The sequence below is a fragment of the Drosophila navojoa genome, chromosome 5 (assembly GCF_054131105.1).
Source record: "Drosophila navojoa isolate 15081-1374.11 chromosome 5, UAZ_NAV_1.0, whole genome shotgun sequence".
NCBI classification, from domain to species: Eukaryota; Metazoa; Arthropoda; class Insecta; order Diptera; family Drosophilidae; genus Drosophila; species Drosophila navojoa.
Window position 1 is genome coordinate 7323969 of NC_142893.1, and position 19089 is coordinate 7343057.

General features: G+C 40.2%; 5 protein-coding genes across 7 annotated transcripts; 4 read left to right on the top strand and 1 right to left on the bottom strand.

Moving 5' to 3' along the window:
- The first annotated feature begins 14 nt into the window (after window positions 1-14).
- On the top strand, window positions 15-1241 carry trsn (translin). Its single transcript, XM_018103810.3, has 5 exons — window positions 15-147; window positions 209-296; window positions 357-453; window positions 532-647; window positions 723-1241. The coding sequence occupies exons 1-5, from the start codon at window positions 73-75 to the stop codon at window positions 1049-1051; spliced, it is 705 nt and encodes a 234-aa protein (XP_017959299.1). The 5' UTR covers window positions 15-72; the 3' UTR covers window positions 1052-1241.
- Window positions 1242-1363: 122 nt separating this feature from the next.
- On the top strand, window positions 1364-11684 carry whd (carnitine O-palmitoyltransferase whd). Of its 3 annotated transcripts, none has more exons than XM_018103802.3 (8): window positions 1364-1569; window positions 7709-7877; window positions 7945-8882; window positions 8950-9288; window positions 9748-9813; window positions 10323-10704; window positions 10765-11124; window positions 11185-11684. In XM_018103802.3, the coding sequence occupies exons 2-8, from the start codon at window positions 7737-7739 to the stop codon at window positions 11305-11307; spliced, it is 2349 nt and encodes a 782-aa protein (XP_017959291.1). In that variant the 5' UTR covers window positions 1364-1569; window positions 7709-7736; the 3' UTR covers window positions 11308-11684. The 3 variants fall into 3 exon arrangements, with proteins under 3 accessions (XP_017959291.1, XP_017959292.1, XP_089117435.1); XM_018103803.3 differs by lacking the exon at window positions 1364-1569 and adding an exon at window positions 4878-5091; XM_089261309.1 differs by lacking the exons at window positions 1364-1569; window positions 9748-9813 and adding exons at window positions 4879-5091; window positions 10037-10096.
- On the bottom strand, window positions 11534-12407 carry LOC108653376 (peptidyl-prolyl cis-trans isomerase-like 3). Its single transcript, XM_018103812.3, has 3 exons — window positions 12303-12407; window positions 12013-12249; window positions 11534-11957 (listed from the first exon to the last, which is right to left on the bottom strand). Exons 1-3 carry the CDS (start codon window positions 12303-12305, stop codon window positions 11712-11714), a joined length of 486 nt encoding a protein of 161 aa, XP_017959301.1. The 5' UTR covers window positions 12306-12407; the 3' UTR covers window positions 11534-11711.
- Window positions 12408-12420: 13 nt separating this feature from the next.
- Caf1-105 (chromatin assembly factor 1, p105 subunit) lies at window positions 12421-15070 on the top strand. The gene is made up of 2 exons (XM_018103805.3): window positions 12421-13135; window positions 13198-15070. Exons 1-2 carry the CDS (start codon window positions 12540-12542, stop codon window positions 14915-14917), a joined length of 2316 nt encoding a protein of 771 aa, XP_017959294.1. The 5' UTR covers window positions 12421-12539; the 3' UTR covers window positions 14918-15070.
- Window positions 15071-15076: 6 nt separating this feature from the next.
- Window positions 15077-17397, top strand: LOC108652716 (putative ATP-dependent RNA helicase BoYb). The gene is made up of 3 exons (XM_018102910.2): window positions 15077-15925; window positions 15990-16460; window positions 16731-17397. The coding sequence occupies exons 1-3, from the start codon at window positions 15077-15079 to the stop codon at window positions 17367-17369; spliced, it is 1959 nt and encodes a 652-aa protein (XP_017958399.2). The 3' UTR covers window positions 17370-17397.
- The last annotated feature ends 1692 nt before the right edge of the window (window positions 17398-19089 follow it).

A 19089-nucleotide genomic window follows, 5' to 3' on the forward strand; every position in this document is an offset into this window, starting at 1 on the left:
CACTACTATTCGATATATTTGCAAATCGCTTGTTTTCGAGAGGCCGGCATAAACAACGAAAATTTCGCAAAAATGTCGCACTTTGTAAATATGGAAGTTTTCTCAAACTATCAAAAGTATATAGACAACGAACAGGAGTTGCGTGAGGTGGGTAGCAATGCTATATAATTTCATATAGCAATCGTACTGAATTAAATGTATTCCGCAGAATATACGCATCGTGGTGCGGGAAATCGAGCACTTGGCAAAGGAAGCGACAATACAATTGCAAGTTATACACTGTGATTTAAGCAAAAGTAAGTGCTTTTTATTATCAGCATGAAATACTCCTTAATACATGCGTTATTGATTTGCAGTTGATGCTGCCTGCAGTTCAGCGCGCAAACAAATTGAAGCCTGTGCTGAAAAGTATCAGAAACTAGCTGCCTTGGTTCCACCTGGCCAATATTACCGGTAAGAGTTTGATTCATGCAGCCCAGTGTAGGCGTCCCTTGTGCCATTTTTCGCTTATGACTCTGCACACACACACAGCTACTCCGATCATTGGACATACATTACGCAGCGCTTGATTTTTCTTATTGCGCTTGTCATTTACCTGGAGGCAGGTTTTTTGGTTACCCGCGAAACGGCGGCGGAGATGCTTGGTTGTAAGTAAATTGAATACATTATATATTCTACTCGATTATATGTACTATTGTATTTGATTTTAATTTTGCAATTAGTAAAAACCAAACATTCGGATGGCTTCCATTTGGATATTGAGGACTATCTGTTGGGAATTTTGTTGCTTGCTTCGGAACTATCTCGCTTTGCCACAAATTCCGTTACAATGGGTGATTACGAGCGGCCTTTGAATATTTCCCATTTCATTGGAGATCTAAATACGGGCTTTCGTTTGCTCAATATGAAAAATGATGGTTTGCGCAAGCGTTTCGATGCGTTGAAATATGATGTGAAGAAGATCGAAGAGGTTGTCTATGATGTCAGCATACGCGGTCTCTCCAACTCAGCTGAAAGCAAGGAACAGCCTAAAGTGGAGTCTGCCGAATAACTTAAGCATATAAGCGTAGTCTAAGCTTCAATTAAACACAGGACACCATAAAAGACAGTATCATACTAAGTACAACTTTAACTTTAATAGTAAGTTACCAAGTGGTCTTTCATCTTTAAATATTATATCAAATGAAGTCGAGTTCAAAAAATAAAATGATTGCTTGCGTATGGTCACCCTATTCTACCCACCCCATCATACACATTCTCTCACGAGTAGCGATCATATGGTTGCTGTTCCAATTTCAATTATTCCAATCGCTCTTTGTAATGTTTTCTGCTTCGCACCATTTACAGCTCTCAATTGGAGAGTTCCGTTGGCTTCTCAGTCTCTTTCTTGTCGTTGGCTCGGTTGCAACATTGCGCGCGCGTCTTTGCCGTTGCCGACATTTTACTTTTATGTTTGTGTTTGCGTCTTGTGTTTTTTTCGTTCCGCTTTACTTTTAAGCGCAATTGGATTAAGCGCGTATATTTAACCAGCTACTGAAACGAGTTTTTTTTCAATACATACATACATATGTAAGTAAAGGATTATTTATGCTCTAGTGTTTGTATGTACACACATGTATGTATACATAATAAAACGAAAACAAAAGACGTCTCGTCTCACGCAGGCGCCGTGCATTCACCTTTGACTTGGCTGCTAACGTGAAAATTATGTTTTGGCCTAGCAACCCACTCTTAGCTGCATTGCTTAATACCAGCAATAATAACAACAAATACAACAGCTTCAACCTGTTTCTGTAATTTGGGTCACAAGCAAGCCCCTCTTTTCTATTTTCCGCTCATATGCGCAGCCGCTTGGAAACTTGTTGTGAAAAACAGAGTGAGTGAGGAAGAGAGAGAGAGATAGATAGGCGCAAATATAATAACAATTATTACAAAACTTGTTGTTTCTGTTGATATTTGTTTTCTTGTTTATTTGAATTTTATTTGCTGATTTGTACGCCAAACCAGGTTCAAAGTCCAAAAACCGCATATCCGTCTCGCTCTCAGTTGAGTGGGTGAGCGCGAAAGCTCGGCGAGCGACACAGTCTCAAGCAAAGCATTGTAAACATCTGTAAAATGCACACATACACACATAGAAAACAACCGCACATACACACGCAAACTGGAATGCAAGCAGGTGCTGTTGTATGTGTGCGTGTGCAGAGCTCAGTAGGCTGATTGAAAATACAACAACAAGTGGCTAGACCTGTAGTAAATATCATGCACAATACTCAAAACCAATTGTTATTCTATCAAAGTTTAATTAGTTTGTATTTAATTTTTTTTGCACATTTAACATTTAGCAACAATTGTTTTGTATTTATTGTAATTCGTTATTTACGCCTGTTTACGCTTTGGACTCACTCCAGCAACCACTTGTGAATGATATACGAAAGCGTGGCAGATTCGAGCTCGAAATTGGCTTAACGGGTTCACTCCCCTCAGTGTCTGACGCGGTTCTCTCGCTTCGCATTTTAAGTTGTGCTCACAGTTCAAAGTCCAAGCTCAATCGTTTTTTATGTGGCTGTGGCTGTGCTGCGGCATGTGCCAATTATAAGACTTTAACATGTTTACGTTCAGTCAAGGTTGAACTATAAAAATCCCCTATAATTTGCAATATTTCCCTTTATCGTTCAATAACTTGGGGCGCAACTTAAAATAATTTATCATTATCATTGGCTCCCACGAATTTTTGATAAGGCTAAATTCGGCCTGATAACCTGCTTTTGTTGTCTGCGACGAAGTTCTAACTAGACTCCAGTGCGTCACATTGTTGTTGAAGTTGATTTCGTAGGACACCTTTGGCAATATCTTAGAAGTAGGCATATCAAATTGCGTGCCGCCGCTTATCTTCACGTTTATTGCGTTCTAGTTTATGGCACTTGCTAAATTTGCAAGACAACAAAAATTCAATTGAACTTTAGACAGGCTGCTAATGCAATAAAAAAACACACCTAGGGGGAAAGTAATATCTTATCGCTACCTTTTAAAAAACTATTTTTATTGTCAAAAGATCAGATCACAAAAAGGGGCCTATAGCAGAGCCGAACTCTCTTATATAAGCAAACTATTGATAAGCTCAACTATTGATAAACATAGCAAGAAATCCCCTATCTGTGTAGGTTTCTTCAGTTACAGTTCAGAAAAACGAAACCTCAAGGGCGAAAGGCTTATATTTCTCTAGATAATATAAATATGGGTGTGTGTCTATGAAAAAGCAAAACTCTTCAATTGGAAAGCGTTAATTGAATTGTTTACTATTCTGTTAGTATTATAGGATAGTTAGATTAACAATTGACAATGATTGAATACCCTGTCATAGTTAAGTAAATGTTTGCATTTATTTGATTTAGAACTTGACAGTTTCCAAAATATATAGATCTATTTAAGTCGTTTCAGTTTGTATCTAATGGTAGATCAATAACTGAAATATATATAGGGGCATTAGGGAATTCGATATCAATTCATGCAAGGTGATATATCATAGGTAATTATTAAGAAATATAAATCATCCTGTGGCCTATTAGAAAAATATGTACATCTATATTATACCCTAGCCTAGGGTATAGGGTATAACAATACATTTGTATTGATGCTCTACCTGTCTGCCTTGGAAACGTTTTGCTTTCGGAATAATAAATATATGCATATAGATAAATATATGTATATGCATATATTCCACTGCACGTCTATGCTATCGGGCGACAGTTCAAAGTGCAAATATACTAAAAATAAGCTCAACATCATGTATTAGTTGTAGCATTTCAATCAGTTAGTGTGATAAATGTTTTATATTTGTATGTGTCGCAATAATTTCCCGGCTAGCTCGACAAACCCGGCACAAACAAGCCACATTTCAGTTCTCGCGCTATTCCATAAACCCGCAGCAGTCAGTGCTATTTTATATATTTTATTTATAGTTGAACAACACACACACACATACACATACATATAGATATTTACATATAAAAATATGTACGAGTGTATTTAAATGTATTTTGTAGATTCCCAGTTGCAGAAGTAGGCGTGTGTGCTTGCCATGAGATTGAAATGCAAAGGGCATTACAGATCTCTATATATTTCTATATACGCACATAACATGCATATATAGTATATACATATGTATATTGGAGGCATCTGTGTATATACTATGTAAAGTTATTGATAAATTTGTATCGTTTCGCCGGTTTGTTTAAGTGTCTCTCAGACGTTCTCCTGAGCGCTGCGAGCCCCCCTTTTCATACCCTGTGATTAATTCACAAAAGGGTATTAGTTCTTTAAGAATTCACGTTAGAATAGAAGTCCAATAGTACAATAGTATAAAATTGATTGTTTGGACTAGATAATTAATTCATTAAGGGCTCATTATAGAATTTTAAGCACAGGTATTTTGACTTCGACAATATGTTAATTTGTTACAAAATGACTAAGAATATAAAAATGTTTTATTTTGTAATATATTTATATTAAATTAAATAGTTGTAATAATACTTTATGGTATTCGATTATATTTCAGGTGTAATGTTTATACAAAAATATGTTTATACTTATTAAAAATATATGGATGATCATCTCGGTGCTAAGTACAGAGTATCGACAGGCTGCACACTTCCCACGTTCATAAATGTTTTTCTTTTTCTTCGCTGTGACGCAGCAGAGACAAACTCTAGCAATGTCTTATATGCCAGTCTAGCTATATCTGTATCTGTTGCTATAGATGTATATGTATCTGTATCTGTATCTGTAGCTGTAGCTGTAGCTGTAGCTGTGAGTGTATCTGTGAATGCCGGCGACGATTGTTTGCTTTTTCGAGACCCCATGCGCAGCGCTCGCCACGCAGTTGAATCAGTTGACGCTCTGCGCTCAAGCGATCAAGTTGATTTGTTCATCTTCTCCATTTTCGTGACGCTCGAAAAGTATCTGAAAACCGAACACTCAAAAACTATCCACGTAATTCACTCTTGCCATTCAAGAGAAAAGTGTAATTAGTTGATGTAATTGAATTAAACCGTTTGCTAATTTATATTACAAACAACAACAATACACATAAAGGTTTGTTTCTGAATAAATGTTTTTCTTTTTTTCACCTCGACGAATTGAAGGTCACAAAAATGCAAAAAACACAAGAAAAACAAAAGCCCAAATGAATTTCTGCATTTCATTGCATTTTCTCGCGGCTTACGTTGCAGTCTTCGATTTTGTTCTCTGTTTTTATTTTAAGAATGTCTACAATGACGTTGCATACATGTATGTATATATTCTCGCCCTTTCGAGTGTGTGTATGTGTGTTTCAACTGTCTGATAAGAGTCCCCACATGGACACGACACAGAACTCTTATCAGCGCACTTTGAGATTTTTTTTATAGTTTGAGTTTTCTTGATTATATAAAAAAGCGCTTTACAGAGAGTCTACTCAAAATGAAAATAATAATAAATAAAAAAAAGATTGCAAGTAAAGAAATAAAATGGCAAACAGCGCAAGACAAACAAAATTGAAAAAGTGGACTTTGTACCTTCGTGACCAGCGCAAAATAAATTAAACAGTTAAAATTAACAGCGGCAAGACATTTATATATCTGACTTGGCAGTGTGTGTCCCTCGGTTTCATAAACAACAACAAGTTTGCTGAAGTGTATCCATATATTATGTGCTGACATAAATATGCAAAAGCCGGTAGCGATCGCCTAGTAGAAATAATACGCATACGCATACGTAGCAGCACGCAGACGCCTAATCAAAAGTGGGTCATATAAATAATAGTGTGTGAATGTGTATACATATGTGTGTGTGTGTGTGTGAGTGAGTGTGGGATCGTTGTTTTGCTGTTGTGGCTTGTTATTGTTATTGTTCGTGCTGCATGCATTGGCCTTCAGCTGCGGTCCGCTCTTTGTGTTGAGTTCAAGTCAAGGTTTACGCTTAGACAGAAAACAACTTTTTCAGTTTGCCAGTTAATATGCGCAAGCAACTCATAAACTTAATGACTTATCAGATACGCCTGAAGTTGCCTTATAAGTCTCACAATCAAATATTTTTCCATAAGCAATTAGTATGCACACAAACAATGCAAATAAAAAGCACTTGATAAATCAAGTCCTCTTCTAGAACAAAATGTGATTGCGGTTTTTCATTTATTGCTTCAATCAAGTGCCAATGGATGTGCTCAGCAGACTTATAGACAGACATTTAGACAACGAAACAATCAATAGCTAATGATTACGCGCCTGCTCGCTCAATGCGCCACAGACTCTTTTTTTTTTTTGTTTTTTTTTTTTTCTCTGAGGCCGTCTTGTGTGCATGTGGGGGGTTATCGCTAGCTTGGCTGTTCGTGACGTCAATCAACATTTGTTATGACATCGTAATTGCTAGTACTACTGCTGCTGCCCGCAGCCTATAATTAATAAAGAATGAGCGAGGATCGCACAACACTTGCCTGAGCCCTGTGCAGTATCAAAGTGCAGCATTCAGAGGCGAACAACTGCGACGAAGCTGCGTTGCATTTAACTATTTACGTACCCTAGATCGATGAGATTTGCTATGCTACAGTAACAAATCGTAGTAAATATTTTAGAAGCGACTTGAAAAAAGTAAACAAAATCAGATATGTTGTTTAATTTGTGGTCATTGACTTGGTGAAGCGTAGCGATCATGCAATATGCATAAGCCTATCTAAATAGAATCACATAATAGAAATAGTTTCAAAAGAGAATCAAAGCTATTAAATTTGTTCCAGTGGCAACTCAAATAAAGCTTTTATTACTCTTTTAATTTCCTATGCTCACATCTGTATCGTATTTCTCTGCCATTTTCTATTTGTCTTATGTGAGATGCAACTGAAATAAAACTTTTACTAGGCTCTTAATTCCTTATGTCAACATTTATCTTACGTTTTTTTTGTGCCATTTTCTTTGCCTTCCTCTGTCAACCTTTCTCTTGTCTTCAAGGCATTAGAGCAAAATGTAAATATCTTAATAACTTCCCTTGATAATTTTTCTTCTAATCTATTAAAATCTCAGGGATCCATTATCATTTTCTTTACTCATCATTAGAGTAGGATGTAATTATTTTCATTTCATTTCTAGCGCTCTTCTACGTAAATCCCACGCATCTGGTTTCTTAGTCTTTCTTTTATACTCACGTCTTCTTACTTGCCTGCAAATGTGTCTCATCCATTAAATATCCAATTGTTGGAGTTAGATGTGATTGACTTCCCAACTTCCTCTACTCATTTTTATTATTAGCTATTAAAAATCGCCGTTCTATGCAAATCTCAGGCTTAAAAAAGTCATTGGCTCCATAAAACAAAAATGTATTACTCAGCGAATTGTTATTAGCTTCGTCAGTCGCAAACAGTTAATGATCAACTACAGCTCAACGATGTTAGTATATATATCCAGCAATTAAATAAATATAAACTGATTCATATATAAAGAGTGCTGACGATTCAGTAGATTAACCCCATTTATCAGTTTAATTAATTAACTCCGAAAGCAGGCAATAAACTAGCTGCCCAAATCCGTGAGCAGAGTTAATAACTAAATAATAATGTAGTCGATAATGCTGGCGTTTAAAAACAAATAGGTACAATCAATACGTTTTATGATTAACACTCTGCGCTATCTAATCTAATCCATATTTATATATGTATGTATATATCTTGGTGTAATTGCAGCGCCATTCGCTAGAGACCATCAGCAGGTATGGCTGAAGCCCATTCGGCCGTCGCCTTCTCGTTTGCGATCACGCACGAGGGCTTCGACATCAACTATGACCACGAGGTGCTCAATCTCGTCTTTGCCTCGGGCGTGCGCTCCTGGAAGAAGCGCATAGCGCGTGCCAGGGTAAGATTAACTAGAATCAATAAGAAAGTCTACAGAAAATAAATGTAATATATGTATATCTATATAGAATGGCATACGGAACGGTGTTTATCCGGCTCACATACAAAGCCTCTGGCTAATCACGGCCATTGCGCTGGGCCTGCATTTTGCCGGCTATCAGGCGCCCTTCAACCTGACCAACAAAATCCTCGTCTATTTGCCCAGCAACACGATCAACTGGCAGATCACTGCCTGCTTTCTGACCGCGCTTACCGTGTGGCTCTCCATATGCTTTACGATGCGCTACACGCTCAAGCTGCTGCTCATGTACAAGGGCTGGATGTACGAGTCGAGAGCGCCGGGCAGCCGTGTGTCCATACCCACCATGCTCTGGGTGGCTGTGGTGCGTGTGCTCTCCAGTTGGAATAAGCCGGGCCTCTACAGTTTCCAGGGCTCGCTGCCACGCCTACCGCTGCCGTCGGTGCACGATACGATGAAACGTTATTTGCGCTCCGTGCGCCCTCTGCTGGATGATGAGAACTATGAGCGTATGACGGCATTGGCCAACGAGTTCGAGAATACAATTGGTAAGAAACTGCAACGATATCTGCTGCTGAAGAGCTGGACGTCCACGAACTATGTTTCGGATTGGTGGGAGGAATACGTTTACCTGCGCGGTCGCAGTCCATTGTGTGTGAACAGCAATTTCTATGGCACCGATGCCATCTTCATGAATCTCACCAACAATCAGGCGGCTCGTGCTGCCAATGTCATCTCGCTGCTGCTCAACTTCAGGCGTCTGATCGAGCGTCAGGAGCTGCAGCCCATCATGGTGCAGGGCATGATACCGCTCTGCTCGTGGCAATATGAGCGCACATTCAACACGGTACGCGTGCCTGGTCTGGAAACGGATCGCATCGTTCACTACCGCGATTCCAATCACATTGTGGTGCTGCACAAGGGCTGCTACTACAAGATGCTCATCTACTATAAGGGACGCACTCTGCGCCCCTGTGAGCTGCAACTGTAAGTGTAATTGACCTCTATGGCGTATTAGTTAATGCTCACCATAGCTGCAATGGTACATCCACAGTCAAATCCAGGAAATACTCGATTCTAAGGCCACTCCCTTGGAGGGTGAGGAGCATTTGGCTGCTCTGACGGCCTGGAATCGCTCCAAGTGGGCCGAGACACGCAATACATACTTCTCGTACGGAACCAACCACATTGCGCTGCGTACCATTGAATCGGCTGCCTTTGTGCTGTCCCTGGACGATGAACCGTTCGAGTTTGATCTCAAGCGTCCCGAATTGCTGGACTCATTCGGCAAGAAGCTGCTACATGGCAACGGCTACAATCGTTGGTTTGACAAGAGCTTCACCGTCTGCGTGGGCACTAATGGACGCGTCGGCTTCAATGCTGAACATACTTGGTAAGGATTGGGATTGATTAGGATCATCATAAGACTATCACTATCAGTATAGTTTCTAGTTATGTATATGCAGCGCATGCATAAGTCCGTTCCATTGTTTGTCTGTTGGCTTACATTAGAATTAGAGTCTCCAACTTAGTAGAATCTTTAAAGACATACGTCAAAACTGGGCGGATCTGATTACTGTAATATTGTATTTTATTTATTTGTATTTATATTTCTTATTCAGTTTATTTATTACAGCTGCTTGGTTTAAGATATTTAGCGAGTTTTTTAAAAATGAGATATGGCTAATAATGATATATGCCTTTTGGTAGATTCATTTCTAGGACAATAAACTGTTTGGTTATTATTATTTATATTGAAAACAGCCTTGAAATTGATTAACTTCGGCTTGCTGAAGATAAATGTATTTTGTATTTTTTAATTATTATAAATTGATAAATATTGTGTAAAAAGGTCTGACGCTGCGATCGCCTCACACATGTGGGAGAATCTGATCATTGATGATTTGGAAAGCGATGGGTAAATGCACCGACATATATATCTATACTGTATATACAGCATTAGCTGGTGTCGGTTGGCAGTTGTATATATTATATAGATGCAAATATACATATGTATATAAATAGATAAGCATATATAATATATTATATAACCTATTCCTAACTTTAGTCAATTAATTATCATTGATTGCATTTTAACCTTGGTTGTGGCTTAATCAATTGAATTTATGAATTTTTTATAGGGCGGACGCACCGGTTATGGGACATCTATGGGAATATATATTTGGTGATGATATTGAAGGGTAATGCTTAATTAAAACACAAGAAAAGCCTATTAATCCAATTAATAAAATAACTCAAAATGGATTCAAGACATGCCAGACGAGTTGTTTTCTATGATCTATTGAATAACCCTACACTTAGGCTGACTAATTTGTATGAGTTTATTTAACCATGTTTGATATCTAACCAATAACCTAACAAAATGCTTTACTAATACCATTTACATCTATTTATAAACCTTATTAGATATGATGAGACAGGCAATACGAAGGGCATTCCAGAGTTCACACCGCCCACGCCCACGCGTCTGCATTGGGACTTGAAAGCATGCCTGCCACAGATTGAAGAGGCCACCATCTGTGCCACGAAGCTGTGCAATGAGGTCGATCTGCGCATTCTGGTGCACCAGGAGTACGGCAAGGGCTTCATGAAGAAGTGCCGTCTCTCGCCGGATGCCTTCATACAAATGGCCCTGCAGTTGGCCTACTATCGGGATGCGGGACGCTTCTCGCTGACCTATGAGGCGTCCATGACGCGTCTGTTCCGCGAGGGACGCACTGAAACTGTGCGACCTTGCACCATAGAATCAAGCGCGTGGGTCAAGGCCATGGAGAATCCAAGTACAACGGTATTTGCTCAATGCCAAGTTATATATCGCTTATATTATATCTATTTGCATCTCTTACAGAACGATGAGCGCGTGGAGCTGCTAAAGAAAGCGTGCGAGCGCCATCAGCTGGCTTATCAGGATGCCATGTGCGGAAATGGTATTGATCGCCATCTGTTCTGCTTGTATGTTGTCTCAAAATACCTGGAAGTGGATTCACCCTTCCTCAACGAGGTGCTCAGTGAACCCTGGCGCCTGTCCACTAGTCAAACGCCCCATGGCCAGACGCCCAAGATGGATTTGAAGAAGCATCCAAATTGCATCAGCGCCGGCGGTGGCTTTGGACCCGTCGCCGATGATGGCTATGGTGTCTCCTATATCATAGCCGGCGAAAATTTAATATTCTTCCATATCTCAGCAAAGAACACGTGTCCACAAACGGTGTGTATGATTGACTATAATATATTGAAGCAAAAAAAACTAATAATGATTTAATTGCAGGATGTGCACCGGTTCGCAAAGAATATTTGCCAGGCTTTGGCCGACATTCGCAGCATGTTCGAGCAGCACATGAAGGATCATCCGAAGCCAGCCAAGTCCATCACTAATGGCGTCTCTAAATAATGATTAGTCCTATTTGTAGTGAAACTCTTGCGAGATTCTTGTTAGCATTTGTTTTTACTTCTCTAGTTACTTGTTTTACCAATCATCAAGCATATTGTCTATTATAAGTTTTCAATTTAAGCGCAAAAGTGTTCCGAAACAAATTATAAAAAACCCTTTTAAATCAAAATTCACGCGAAATAAGCAATGCAATCATATATATATGTAAACAATTAACTGATCGATTTGTGTGACAACGTGGCTGATTTATAAGTTTTAGTTTTAGCAGCTTTTGCACAATTTGCTGTTTCTCAATTAATTAGTTTGTAAATGAATGAAAAGAACATGATCATTGTAACTTAATGCTAGTTAAAAAATATATATATTTATATATATAAGCCTAGTGGAATCCATTTCCGTATTTATCACGCTGCAAGCGGATTGGCATGGATGGTTACTCCATTGATTTTCTTATCCACATGTGGACGATAGTTTTTTGGATTGACGGGTAGTTTTTCCAGTTCGTCGAGTGCGTCGAAGCCATCGATAACACGTCCAAATAGCGTATACTTTAAATCTAGGTTGGGCTGCGCAGCGTACGTAATGAAAAACTGGCTGGCATTCGCATTGGGTCCATTATTTGCCATTGAGACCATTCCCCTATCCGTGTGCTGCAATACAGAAAGAGCCTATAGCATTTATAGTACATATATTTGGTATATATACCTTTAAAGTTTCCTTAAACTCGTCATCAAATTTGGTACCCCATATGGACTGTCCATTTTTCCCAGTGTTTGTTGGATCGCCGGTTTGCACAATGAAACCCTTGATGTTCCTTATGAAGCAGCAGCCGCTGTAGTAGTCACTCGCACAGAGGGCGAGGAAATTCTCACAGGCTTTGGGGCATGCTTCACAAAAGAGCTCAATCTTAATGTCGCCTACGTCGGTGTGCAGGGTAACAGACTGGAAAATATTAAAATTATCAATAAATTCAAGAAAATGCGGCATTTGTTTACCATTTTAGCAGCTGATTTGTTATTCGACTTCGAAAAACATTAAGTTGGCTGCCATTCCATGCGATATATCGTTTCGATGAAGGCATAGCTCTGCTTCGATTTATTTATCGATTAGTGAGTGGTAACAAACAATGCAACAATGTTTTTGTATTAGTGCACATCGCTGTTTTGGGCGGGAAGAATTCAGCATTCACAGCAATACAATTAAAACTAAGTAAGTTTATTAAATAAATAAGAATGAAGTGCAAAATACCCGAAATCTCTTGGCACAATCGTGATCCCGTGCTAAGTGTAGATATACAGTCAAATAGTCAGGGATTAACTGCACCCACAACATGCCGACTCGCCTCGGGTGGCACCGATGCTCACGTTCTCATTTGGTACGTAAACCAAAGTAAAGAGGACGAAGTCGCGGACGTTGAACTTGAATTGGCAGCGGATTTGGCGAGGCATCAGCGTGCAGTTAACGTGGTGCGCTGGTCACCCAACGGCGAACTTCTCGCATCGGGCGACGATGAAAGCGTTGTATTCATCTGGAAACAGAAAGCAGAGCACGAAGTCGTAAACATTGTGGATGCGGATGGAAATTCTGAACAGGATCGTGAAGTTTGGCTGACCTTGAAAGTGTTGCGTGGCCATCGAGAGGATGTCTATGATCTGAGCTGGGCGCCAAATTCGCAGTTTCTGATCACCGGCTCGGTGGACAACACGGCCATGTTATGGGATGTGCACAAGGGAAAATCCCTGGCCATATTAGACGACCACAAGGGATATGTGCAGGGCGTCGCCTGGGATCCATGCAATCAGTACTTGGCTACGATGAGCACAGATAGGTGAGTGATGGTCTACCATAAAATATATTCAGAAATGTATATATAATTCTTAATTTCTACAGGCACTTGCGGGTTTTCGATGTCAATACGAGACGGGTCTTGCATCGAGTAGGCAAATCTACGCTGCCCGTTAGGGAGGGACATGAGCTGCATGGCCGTAGTATACGCTTGTATCATGATGGCACACTGCAAACGTTTTTCAGACGCCTCTGCTTCACACCCGATGGCAAGCTGTTGTTCACGCCAGCAGGAGTGACGGACTACGATGGAGTGTTGAAGCCGACGCATACAACCTATGGCTACAGCCGCTATGACCTGAGTAAACCGGCCTTTGTGTTGCCCTTTCCCAATGAGTACACCGTGGCTGTGCGTTGCTCACCCGTGTTGTACCGTCTGCGACCTTATAATCCGGAAAAGAACCCGCCGATGATAACGCTGCCATATCGCATGATCTACGCGGTGGCCACTAAGAACTCCGTGTTCTTCTACGATACACAGCAGGCGGTGCCGTTTGCCATTGTCTCCAACATTCATTACACTCGATTGACTGATCTGACCTGGTCAAATGATGGCAATATATTGATTGTATCCAGCACCGATGGATTCTGTTCCTTGCTGACCTTCAGCGAAAACGAACTGGGCGAGCGCTATGAAGATATGGACGCAGTGCTGTGCGCTACGGCCAAATCATCGGAGAATCTTCCACAGCGAAATCGTAAAATCAAAAAGCAAAAGCTACGCAAAGCCTCCACAGATGAATCGTCGAAACGGCGACCGCTCCAGGACAAAACTAAGGCAAATAACATTGAAACGCAGCCGGGCATGGATAAAGTAGACGAGTGCAATGAGAGTGGAGAGACTGACTTGGATGCGGACAATGATTCGTCCCTGCAGAGCAGTAGCTCAGGTAATTTAGCGAGCAGTCCCAAGCCTGTGACCAAGACAGAGGAGAAGCCAACGCCCATTGCCTTTAGGCGTTCGCCTCGCAAGACGACGGAGCCCCAACCAATTGCAATACGTCGAAAACCTAAAGAAGCCACGCCCATAGCAGCTCCCACAGAGATTGCGGTGAAGCGAAAAGCCAGTGATGATGCCGAGCCTTTGCAGAACATTGCCAAGCAGGCAATTGTTGTGCTAGGTAAACCCATTGAGGCAGTGCTCGATAAGGAGATCATCAGCTCGGATGAAAAGTTCGAGTCGCCCGAAAAGAAATCCCGGCCAGCCACACCCATTCAGATACGGAGGCTGCCGCGCACGCCAGGCAGCAGCAGCACCAACACCCTAACGCCTCAACAAGGGTCAGCCAAACATGCCACGCCCATCGCGGTGCGACGTACGCCACGGGTGCTAATTGATGTGCCCGTTGTGAATGCGCCCGTGGTCGTCGAGGAGGCGATGGATGCCTGGCCGATTGCAATGGAGGGTGTAACTCCGTTTCCAAAGGAAAAATCGCCCAGCAAAAAGGCGGAAGCAACTACGCAACTAGCTATCAACGAGGTGACCTCTGAACGGACCGAGGATATACGATTGGTCTACGAGGACACACAAGAGGAGGTAGCAACTCCAGTGAACGACACGCCTGTCAAGGCGGCAGCGATTCCTGCCAAGGAAACAACAACGCCAGTTGCAACGACAGCTAAAACGACAGCTGCTCCGCCTGCTACAACGACTGCCACGCTGGTTGCCTCGCCAAAGCCGAGCACGCCCAACACGAAGACGCCGAGACGAGTATCCTTGCGCACCATTTCGACGCCCAAGTCAAAAAAGAAAATTTTAGAATAGATTTATTTAGCGTACGACAGATATAGACTTAGCCTTAACAGAACTAATTAGTATATGATTATATAACAATTGGGTTTCAGCGACCTTAATAGTTCTTAAATCCAATATTTATATTATACAATATGTAATAAAAACGCACATAAATGAGATAGACAGCTGATGCAGCAGTTTCCTGCCTTCCAGATGAACGATCATACCTATAGACTGGTCCATGCGCAACTGCCGATGATTAGCAGCTCCGAAGATTTGCTGGCTAAACAAATATTTGCAGGAGCTTCGGTGGTCCTGGTTGATGCCGCTAAAGCAAAGTTGGATGACTATGTGAAGCCACTCGGTCAAATGCTGGAGAAGAGCAGTGAGTCCGTTCTTCTGCTCGTGGCTACGCGTCAACGTTTGCAAGAGTTGCGAGGGCAGTTTGAGAGCGAGCTTGGCGGCAGGCAGGAGATCTATGAAGTCGAGCATTTGGTGGATGAAGCACAGCTGCTGTTAACGCGAAATGGTCTGTGGATCATGACTACGGCACAGCTTGCTGAATTGCTGGAACAGTCACAGCAGCTGCTCAAAGGAGTTCACCTCAGGACTGTAGTCTTCGATGGGCTGCACAAATTGCAGGCCTATGGCGGCAGCTGCTTCCAGGCACTCAAGCTTGAATTATGGAAGCTGTGCAGCACGCCACAACTGGTGGTCACCTCCAGCCTGTGGTTAGCTGCTGAGATGAGAGAACTTTTACAGCACGCTAAGCAACCCTCGGTGTTGATCAGGGAGCCGCTGGAGGCAGCTGTCTATGGCGGATTGCAACTGAGAGTGGAGCTGAGCGAGACTCTTACAGAGCAGCTGCAGCAGCTAGTGGAGTACTTGAAGTTGGCATCTCCTAAACAGCAGCGCACGCTAATCTATTGCTCATGTGAAAGCGATTTCCAGGTGCTGCAGCAGCAATTGCCCAAGGATACGTACCTGTTGCATCGCGGTCGCCAGGATATGAACCGTCTGGAGCACTGGCAGCAACAGGTAAAAATTGTATATATATTTTATATTTTCCTATATGCTTATATTATTTATTTTATTCCCTCAGCTAACGGGCAAAATTTTATTGCTGCGCGCCTACTCGCCCGAGTTGCTCGTGGAGAATGTGCAGTCTCTCATACATTTCAACATGCCAGCGACTTGGAGTCAGTTTAGAAGGTCTTTCGCAGTGCTGAAGAATCAAATACCCAATATGCTCCTAGCCACCACAGAGCAACAGCAGCAATTACATTCTCTCATTCTGCTAAACAAGGAAAGTCAACGCATGTTGCCGCAATTGCTCGAATTCATGCAACAACATGGCCAACCCGTGGCCAAAGAGCTGAGCACGGCTCATGCGCAGCTGCAAGCAATACGCGAGGCAACCCTAGTGTCGCGTCAGTGCGTCATTTGTCCGATGTTATTGCTGAATGGACGTTGCCTTAAGCCTACCTGCCAATATCGTCACATGCTGTCAGCTAGAGATAAGAATTGTGGGACTGTACCAAGAGCTGGACTTATACGCTTTCAGCTGCTTAAGGTGAGTTGCCCAAGGATGCGGTATGATGCACAGGGTTGAAATATTGAATATGTGCATTAGGTTAACTGTAATAAGGTCATATCGATATCACATACTGCTTATAAGAGCTTCGAAACCAGCTTTGGTTTATGCTTATCTTCTTTATTATCGATGGCATTTAATGGCAGAATATAATTATTATTATTTTCTTTTTTATATATTTTTTTTGTATTCACAAATCAATATTCTTTTGTTTCTATATACAGATCTTTAATATATTATCCCTTACAGATTTGCACACCAACACACTTTGCGGGTCGTCTGCTGGCACACAGATCCTCTAGAGAGAGTTCCTGGCTCACGCTGCCTACTCAGCCGCAGTATGCAGATTTGCAAGAGAAACTAAACGCTTACTATGACAAGCCAGAGCATTGCGTTGTGCCCACACTGGAAGAGCTTCAACAGATTTGTGTGCGTCGAATGGGAAATAGCTCCTACGAACGTATCTGTGTAACCTTTGTGCCAGCTGTTGCTGCTCCTCCAGTTCGCGGTGATTTGACTGTGCGCATTCGATATTTGGATTCGAGTACGGTCATCTGTCATGCAAAGCTATCAGAGCTACTTGTCTGTCCGCTGGCTTGGCAGCAAATCGAGCCCATGGCTCTGGATGTGCGTCTCATAGGTTGGTTACCCTACAATGGCGAAGAGATTTGGCAGAGCTGTGAGACAGCAGCAATTGCTGATCTACTGCAGCATGGCGGCATCTATGAAGCCAGAGTATACACGAGTTTAGCCCATACACTTTTTGTGGACGAGCTGCAATTGGAGACAGTTTCTTATGCGGAGCAGCTGCACAGGCTAAAGCTGGGCAGATTCGATGTGGAGGCAAAGAAACGTTTGGAAGAGTTGGTAAGCACTACTGATAAATAAATTTAACTAATACATATTAAATAATGTAGGTATAATAATTTATAAATAACAATACAAATGAGATCATTAAAACGTCAATGTGGTCATCGTGCTCTATTAAAAAATCAAAATATGTCAATGCAAATGAAAGCATCCCAAAGCTTCATTGTTTTTGTTTTCTTTTTTTTATTTAATTATTTAAATTTTTAGATGATCTAACATTTTGAGTTTCTTTTACATACAAACATTTTGTTTCTGTTTTTATTTTGTCATTTATTTTCTTGGTATTGGTTTTGTCGGTTGTATTATAATTATAATTATAATTTATATATATATTAAATTTGTAATTCAACGATTCAATTTCAGTATGTTTGTCATTTTAGTATTTGTTTATAGTTTTCCCATTTTGTTTACTTGCTCGTTTCACATTTAAAAACTGCTGCTCAAGGGCTTGGTTCATACATAGTTCGTACACGAGGATGCAAAATATAACTTTTTTTTTGTTTTTTTTTTTTTTTAGCTCATTAGAAATATGATTTGAAGTTCGCTTTGTGTTGCTTAAAAATAAGAAATTATGACTTATTTTGCGCAACAACAAAATCGAATCGGACTAAAAAATTCGGATATAACATCTAAAGTTTTTCTAGCTATATAAACTCTGGTTCCATATTCCATCTAGCCAATTTTCAGCACTACTCTGAACAATATATTTTTGTTGTTGTTGCTTGTTTAATTATACAAAATTTATTATAATCTTCCTTTTTATTTATGTCATAAATTTTTGTTATTCTTCACACAAATCAAAGTTGTTTTTGTATTTAAGTGTTTGTATCCTAAAAATGATTTAGCTGCTATTAAAGTAATAGTTATTTCTTTCAGTGTTGTAGTGGTGCGAATTGTGTATGTGTGTGTTGTGTGTGTATCTTAGATCGGAGCAAAAACTTTGTAGTATGAGCCGGTTTTAGAAAAATATGAAATTTGCTTTTTGCTATGATTTGAATTTTAAATGTATGTCGTATGTAAAGTTTTCTTATGTTTTTAATTATTTTAAAATTGTATTTATGCAAAATTGTTTATTTATGGCATATGTAAATATGTATTTTGTATTTTGTATATCTGTCTTATGTTTATTCATAAATGTATGCAAAATTGTAGGTATTATTCTGTTAAGTTACAAACTTGAGCTAGACGAGTCTTAAAGTTGAGGAAAAAAAAGATATTTAAAAGAATATAAATTAAATAGTTTATGGAGTTCTTTATAGTTACATTATTTACGAGAAAAATATAGTACATATGTTTATGTATGTATGTATGTATGTTTTGTTTGCTTCTATGTCTCTCACTATATATCTATATATATCAAGATCGTTTTGTTAGTTAAATGAATAATTTCCTGTTTTTGTTGTTGTTCCATAATATTTATAAGTTACATCAGTTGTAGTTACAAATATTTATTTGATTTGTTTATTCTTAAGTTGCTTTTTGCTTGAATTTAAACGTTCAATAAATATATTTGATTTTAGTTTTATATTTATATATATATAATTACATACATTTTAGTCAACTTAGCAGAGTTCACAACGGCTTGTTTTATACTCTCTCTTTCTCTCTTTTTGCTTGAGTGTGTGTGTGTGTGTCTGTGTGTTCATAAGCAGCATCCAATTAAAAAATTGTTTTTATCGAATCATTTTGCAGCTCATTTAGCCAGCTGTAAGAGAAATTTTGCAAGGAATAAAGAGTT